Here is an 8,212-nt window from a genome sequence, read left to right as displayed (position 1 = left end):
TCCGAAGAATCATGCGACACTCAATACTGGTGTAAGGTTTATTATTATTTATTAGCTCTAAAAAGGGGAATATTTATGACGAATTATAACTGGTTATGATTCATAATAAATATTTAGATTATATCTTCGAATTAACTGTAGCAGAATCAATATTACAATTATTTGATCTGTCCGTCCACCGAGCAGACAATATAATCATTTATCAATTCAAGGAATATTTATTTTCTGGCCACGGAACAATAAACTGTCCTTCTTTTAGTAGTCTAATGTTGAGAGTTCTTTACTCGCTTTCTGTACACAGTTTATTCCATTTTTTTATTATTATTTTATTTTACAAGAGAACTCTTGATTTACTACTAATGCATAAAAAAAAAACGCATCTCCAATTTTTTTTCCAATAATGTTTTATAAAGTTCTGCAAGAATTTTGTGATACTAAAAACAGACTCAGAAGCATAGAAATTCGGATATTGGTGTGTGCTCTTTTATATGGTAATGATATTAATTAGGGGGTGTTTACAAGGCGGAGATCTGACACCAGTGAGCTGCGCACAATTTCAAGATAATTTGCTATACATGATTCTACAGATCAGCAGTTTCTTTCCTCAGAGGTGTCCCTGACTTCTCTGCATCTACACCTAATCAAACTAATTATCAATGCCTTGCTGTTGACATTCAATCCCAGTTCCTCCTTCTGTGTCCACATCTACAATGAGTCAAAATCTCTGCCTGTATAAACCTGAATGTCCACTTAACACCTCAGTTTTTAGCTGAGCAAGTCTGAGCAGATCTCACTGCCAGCATCTCTTCATATAAACACCTCTCACTTGAGCAGATCCAGAAGTGTTTCCATCCCACGATGGTTGAACAATCACAGTTACAATCAGAACAGCTGACTCAACAGTTACATTCAAAGAGAGCCAAATGAATCACCACTTTTAGGATTGTCTGCAGTGACCTGAACCAACACTATAATATACACACAGTTGATGCATCATTTCCTTGGCTTTTGAGATCTAAGCATAGCATATGATTGAGCATGTACACCTATCTACTAATCTCCGCTTACATAACACCATTGTCAGTTTGGTTACAATGCATCTGCTCAGATCAAACACTTACCCTGTCAATAAAACACTGGAGGAACCATTTAGTGCTGTAAATCCCACTGGACATCTGCTCCTTATCCTGATGAGAGTGCATATAAACAGACAAAAAAAAGAAAAGAATGAGAAGGGAAGAGACCCAGCATTAGATACAGTATCATGTTAAGTGAATGAAGTTAATAGCTATATTTATTGTAACTTAAATAATCTTATAGGTTCTGGGCTCATTTTGTACTCGTGTGTGCCACAACAATCTTACCAAATGCTTCTTTAGTTTGGGTAAAAGTTTGGAGAGAATCTGGTCGTGGTGGTTTTGGAAACGCTGAAGTTTGGGAAATCCAGGAACAAAGAATCCTGTGATGGGTTGCAAATGTGAAGGCATGATAAAAAAAGTGTCACGTGTTTCCCAGTACTAGATTTACGATAATAACCTCTGTTAAATTCGCAAGTGTTATGTACACTACCATTCAATTTTGGGGTCAGTAAGACTTGAAAGAAATTAATACTTTATTAAATTGACAGTAAAAGCATTCATAATGTTACAAAAGTGTTCTATTTCAAATAAACCCTGTTCTTTAAAAAAATTATATTCAAAGTCTCCTGAAGAAAAAAAAAAGTTGCATGGTTTCCACAAAAATATTAAACAGCACAAATGTTTTCATCTTTTATAATAATAAGAAATGGTTCTTAAGTAGGAAATCTGCATATTTGAATGATTTCCGAAGAATCATGCGACACTCAATACTGGAGTAATGATGCTAAAAATTTAGCTTTGCTATTACAGAAATAAACTATATATTTTAAAATATATTACAAAAGAAAACAGTTATTTTAAATTGTAACTATTTCACAATATAAACATTTGACTATTTTTTTTAAATCAAACTGACCGTAGCTTAGGACTTTTTTTTTACATTAAAGAATACTGACCCAAAATGTTTGAATGGTCTTATCGTATATATATATATATATATATAGCCTTATCGTTTAAAAAAAATATCTAAATCAACATTAAAATTCTTAGCCAAGAGCAGAATAAATGAGGACTCACCATGCATGGCATGTTTCTGATTGGTTAAGAGCTGGGACAAAGCCCAGAATGCATCTTCTTCATTCATGAACATTAACAGTATGGCAGCAATCTGACTCATGCCCTGGCAGTAACTCACTTCCTGTGGACAAGAACAGACAAAGTCAGCGATTATGTAACATCTCTTTATTAAGCATAGATGTGATCGCACACTTACGGTATTGTAAACAGAGTATGCAGAGAGCACATGGAACAAAGACTGCTGCCTGTGAAGAGAAGAAAAGTGTTGTCAGACTCAAACTCTGTCTTTTACTGAAAGTGCACTATGAAACAAACACACATCAACAACACATGAACCAAACATCCATATTTTTCCACAAAGATGCATTCGCTCCTCAAATTAAAGTTGAGGCCCTCCCTTCATGTGTGAGCATTAATGACACCCTTCAGATGAGCAAGACTTTCCACTTGGCTCTCTAAGGCCTGCAATCTATTAAATCCACAGTGACATCACTCCCTTTTCTGGCCTGCTTGGGGAACAAGCTCTCAAAACGCAGAAATCAGGTCCAGAGATTGTCTGCAGAAGTGGCGAAGGGAGACTGAGATGTTGATGACCATACACTCTGGCACTTTCATAAAGCACATAAATAGCCAATACAAGAGATGTTTGAGCAAATTTGTGCATTCATTTCGCAATAAACACATGCAGTGTACATGTCCCTGTTCTGTAAATGTGTCTGTATTTTATGTGCATATCCTTTAGTTTGGGAACCAATTCTCACTATTAACTATGACTTTTGCCTTAATAAATGTCTAATTTAGGAGCTTAGCCTTCAATTAGACCTGTCTAAAGAGGCCAGATCACCAAAAAGGAGGACACTTTGCAGGATTTGTAAAGCCAGGATAAAAACTGAAAATTAATCCTACACCTAAACAAATATACACATTTCAATTAAGATATATTATTTCCCTTAAATTGATTTCCAGAGACATTTTTAACCTACAAGGGCAGTTTTTTTTACCTAACTAAATGTATGCCTTAAAGCATATAATCAAATTATTTTAATGTGTTCATGTGTTACTTACTTTACACCAAATCGATCCATGAACATGATGTGGTCTCGAAAGGTCCTGTTGATATCAAGGTCAATCTGTTTGATTTCTGGAGAGTACAGCTGGGCTTGCTCCTTCATTCTCTGTCAATCAAACAAATGGCTTCATCAAAAATAGATTCAGTGTTGATAAGCTACCATGCAGTACAAGATGACATTAGAAGACAACCATTTCTAGATTTAATTATGTGATATTATACCTACAATACTGAGTGGTTTATTTTGTCAAAATGAACAGCTGACTAATACATCATCTCATTTATTACATACTGTAACTACTTTTATTCTCTTAGAAAAAAAAATTTCTGCGCATGATATATACACTACCGTTCAAAGTTTTGGGTCTGTTTCAACGTTTTCACAAGTCTCATATGTTCACCAAGGCTGCATTTATTTGATAAAAAAGAAATAGTTATATAATGTTACACTAATAATGTGAAATATATACTAAGAACACCATAAATAGTGACAATAACCAACAAACTCATAATTCAAACCCACAGCAATATATACACTGAAAAAATAACCACCAAACATGACACAGGTAAAGAACAGTTACCTTGGAAACTAACTAGGACATAACTAAAATAAACTAAAGAAAACAGGAAATAAACACAGGAAACACAGGGACCAACGGAAGAGAAATACATATCAACAAAACAGAACAAATGTGACAGAATGTACAGTATGTGGAAAATAATGTGTCTTTTTTACTTTAAACCGCATAAACACATTTCATTACACCAAATACACAAAATAATGTTCTTTTTAGCAGCATCATATGACCCCTTTAAAAACACAGCATTTATTTGAAAATGACATATTTAGCAACATTATAGATGTCTTTACAGTCACTTTTGATCAATTTAATGTGTCCATGCTGAAGAAAAGTAATAATCTAAAAAAAAAATTAAAAAAAATTATATATATATATATATATATATCTCTTACTGACCACTTTGTAATATATTTACAAAACCACTTCTGTAAAGCATGCAATAAAGGATATCACCACCAGGGCACCTTGTTCAACGACAAGTGCAAATAATTCTTGCTTGTTGTAAAATCTCAGCAGCTCTGAAGGTTTGTTTTTCTTGTGTTTTGTTCTCTTCCATCTCTTTCCATGCCTTCTATCAGCCATCTGTCTGTTTTCAGATCACACTCTAATCCCTTTGAAATAGCTCTACCACAACACCACTTAAGTAATCCCACTCTAACCAAACACCCGGCTTTAGGCCAGCAGAGACTTGCGGCTACGTAGTGTCCATAGGTCACAGCTAAATCTGCAGAGTTACTGTGTGTGTGAATGTGTATGCGCGCATGTTTTCAATGTTGTACCTCATATTTTCCTGCATTGTCACTCTTGACTTTCTCAACATCCAGTAGCAGGGTCCAGGCCTGTCCTCTCAGCTGTAGTGGGATGCCTTTATACACCCTCTTAATCATCTGCACAAAGACACCAGGAGTAAGAACAAGTGAGTGTGTGTGTGTGTGTGTGTGTGTGTGTGTGTGTGTGTGTGTGTGTGTGTGTGTGTGTTTTAAGCATCACTCTGTTTCTCCATGGAGCTATATCACAGTGCTCTCTCTGATTTTCAGAGAAATGATCACAACCTCTTGAGGTGAAGCTCACCCGGTCACTGTTCCTGTACTTGCTCCAGTTCTTCAGCATCTTCAACCACTTCTGCACCCTCTCAATCTCCACCTGTTTTTGCTGCACAGGGAAAAACAATGAAATCTGATGAATTATGATTTGCAAAAACAAAACAAAAAATAAATTTGATTAAAAAGTTAATTTTCTGTTTAATTTTCATTACTTTTCAGTCAACACAAAATAATCATACACCAATCATCACCCAAAAACATCAATAATAATAAAAATAACCATATCTTATTTAATAATTGTGCTTTTTTTTAATCCGGTCTTGTCTTGAAATAATTGATAGTTCATTTGCAGGTTATATATATATATATATATATATATATATATATATATATATATATACACACACACACACACACACACACACACACTTCAAATGAAATACACTACCTTTCAAAGGTCACTAAGATTATTATTTTATTCAGCAAGGACACATTAAATTCATTACAAGTGACAGTAAATGTTACAAAAATCTCTTTATATTCGTTAAATAGCACAGCTATTTTCAACTGATAATAATAATAATAATAATAAGAAATGTCTCTTGAGCAGCAAATTAACATATCAGAAGGATCAAGTGACACTGAAGCCTGGAGTAATGGCTGCTGAAATTTCAGCTTAGCATCACAAAAATAAGTTGCATTTGAAAATATATTAAAATAAAACAGTTTTAACATTTCAAAATATTACTGTTTTCAAATAAATGTGGCCTTGGTGAGCACTGAGCATAAGTGACTTTCAAATACATTCAACATCTTAACAAACCCAAACTTTTAAATGGTAGTGTAGTTCTCACATCTTCATAGGATTTCAATTATTTACTTTCTTTTAAAATAATTAAATAATAAAAGAAAAAAGCTGAAAGAATGTGTCATCAGTGGTATATGGTGCATAACATACATGCTTCTAATCCTCAGAGTCCATTAACAGACAGGTATGAGTATAAATATCTGCTACATGACACAAACAACCCTCTTGTGTTTTTGTCTTAGGAAGCAATATTTCTTTCCTCATTTGTATAAGTACTCTGAGATTAGATGCAGAACAGGCATTCAGAGCACCCTGCTGTTATTAACATCTGTTCTGAGGACCGCTTTCACTCTTTCCACCCCTAGTCTTTAACCTTTACGTGCCACAACACGACTGCACAAATGTCAGCTGGGAAATGCATCAGCCACCTCCACGCTGTGAATACGTCACATGAGAGCACACCTCCAGACAGCCCAGCTGTGTCTGCCACACACTCGTGTACTAAACGCTCATGTCTGAAGGTCACCGTAAGCCTGTTTACAAAAGAGCCTCCACACTGCTACCGATTCATTCTGTGACCCTTTGTGTTTTCTTTTGTGTTTTTGTCTGTGATTTAAAAAAAAAAAAAAAAAAACGCTGTTTGAATAGTATATTCACATGCTGTTTGAATACACATCACCTGTATAGTATATTTATATGCTTAATTTGTGTGTGCATACCTTCTCTTCATGCGCAGTGGGTGTGGGTAATTCTTCTTCACTGTGGGAAAAACAAATAGGGTTACAAAACTACACAATACTAGTATACCATCACAAACATTGCTGTCTGGCTGGGATTACGTTTAGACCCTGGGATAGCCAAAAAACAGTAGGCAAATCGCAATTTGTACAGAGGTTGTTGTTTGATTCAGACAGATTTAAAATCATAATGTATGCTACAATTCAAAGGTTTGATCTCTTAAACTCACCAGGGCTGCATTTATTTGATCAAAAATACAGAAAAAAATAGTAAAATACCACAGCAATTTGCAATCACTGTTTTCTATTTGAATATATTTTAAAATGTAATTTATTCCTCCGATAGCAAAGCTGAATTCCAGCACCCATTACTCTAGTCTTCAGATCTAATATATTGTAATATAAATGAATATTTCTTATTATCAGTCTTTAAAACAGTTGCTTAACTTTTATTTGTTTATTTATTTACTTACTTGCTTATTTTTGCAGAAACCCTGATGAACAGAACAGCATTTATTTGAAACAGATTTTTTTGGTTGATTTTATAAATGCCTTTACTGTCAATTTTGGTCAACTGAATGCATCCTTGAATATCTTATTTTTAAGAAATTAATACTTTGAAAACTTGACAATCTTGACAATGAACACTAATTCTGTTTCAATAGAGCTATAGCACACTCCTAAAATCAGACTGCTTAATATAATAAAATAATTAAATGTGTTGATACACAATGCATGTTGATAAAAAAATAAATAAAAAAAAGTCAAAATGAAAAAAGAAAAAAAGTCAACCATGACGACTGACGGGTTTGTATCAGACAAAATAAAAGTAGTTTTACAGGGCAACAAATGCATCCTCCACCTGCCAATATGGAAACTAAGTGTTGGGTTTTAACCAGGACTTACTGAAGAAATCCAAAGCGATCTGTGACTCTGTATATGCTGTAGTCTGCATCCTCCCAAGGATCGATCTGAACTCCTGCGTCTCTACCCTGAAATATACACAAGCGCATACTTCATTTGAGTCATCTAAATACAAACAGTGTAGAGTTTATCAAATGTGAAACAAATCATCCAGTTAAATCCAGCAGATTCTGAATCAGAACTGCAACTTTTGCCCCAATAAACTCCTAATTTGCTGCTTATTAAAGGGGTCATATGATGCAATTAAAATGTTTCCTTTCTCTTTGGAGTGTTACAAGCTCTTGGTGCATAAAGAAGATCTGTAAAGTTGCAAAGTCTAAAGTCTCAAATCCAAAGAGATATTTTTTTATAAAAGTTAACGAGTTAACCACGCCTACCTAAAACGGCTCATTCTAACACGCCCCCACATATCTACCTCACTATGTGGGAAGATTTGCATAACGCTGCCCAAATGTTCACGCAAAGAAAGAAGGCGTAACTTTCATTCTCGCTGTAGTTTTGTTGTTGCCGCCGCCATGTTGTAAAGACGCTGTGTGCTTCGTTGTAAAAGCGAAACTACTTAGTTTGGTCTTCCAAAAGAGGACGATATCTGCTTCGTCATGCCTGGAGCTGATCCGTGCTGGTTGCTGAGGAAATACATCAACTTTGCGCTGTGGATCGGCTTTCACCATGGACGAAGCGGAGTCCAGCCCGGAGTCATCACATGTCCTTCCGGACGCTCCTTCGTCGAAATCGCCGGCAGCACCGTTCTCAAGCCCACCCACCTCTGCTCACTCTAACCCTCCGACCGTTCCTCACGCTAGCCCCCGGCCTCTGCTCACTGTAGGCCGCCGTGTGTGACGTTGTTTCGTTGTGAAAGCGAAACTACTTTGTTTGGTCTTCCAAAAGAGGACA

General features: G+C 35.4%; 1 protein-coding gene across 1 annotated transcript in view; it reads right to left on the bottom strand.

Annotated features, from left to right (window-relative positions):
• LOC107596424 (USP6 N-terminal-like protein) overlaps positions 1 to 8,212 on the bottom strand; it is a 36,585-nt gene that overhangs the window by 9,457 nt on the left and 18,916 nt on the right. The window contains exons 3-11 of the mRNA XM_016287160.1: positions 7,301 to 7,386; positions 6,377 to 6,416; positions 4,878 to 4,958; positions 4,586 to 4,693; positions 3,222 to 3,331; positions 2,353 to 2,401; positions 2,157 to 2,277; positions 1,365 to 1,459; positions 1,122 to 1,187 (exon numbers count right to left, since the gene is read on the bottom strand). Coding sequence (XP_016142646.1) covers positions 1,122 to 1,187; positions 1,365 to 1,459; positions 2,157 to 2,277; positions 2,353 to 2,401; positions 3,222 to 3,331; positions 4,586 to 4,693; positions 4,878 to 4,958; positions 6,377 to 6,416; positions 7,301 to 7,386 — 756 coding nt within the window. The remainder of the gene's footprint in view (positions 1 to 1,121; positions 1,188 to 1,364; positions 1,460 to 2,156; positions 2,278 to 2,352; positions 2,402 to 3,221; positions 3,332 to 4,585; positions 4,694 to 4,877; positions 4,959 to 6,376; positions 6,417 to 7,300; positions 7,387 to 8,212) is intronic.

This window comes from Sinocyclocheilus grahami, unplaced genomic scaffold, assembly GCF_001515645.1.
Source record: "Sinocyclocheilus grahami isolate Dianchi unplaced genomic scaffold, SAMN03320097.WGS_v1.1 scaffold219.1, whole genome shotgun sequence".
Lineage (NCBI taxonomy): Eukaryota > Metazoa > Chordata > Actinopteri > Cypriniformes > Cyprinidae > Sinocyclocheilus > Sinocyclocheilus grahami.
The sequence above is the reverse complement of the archived record's forward strand: the minus strand, read 5'-3'. Positions and strand labels throughout refer to the sequence as shown.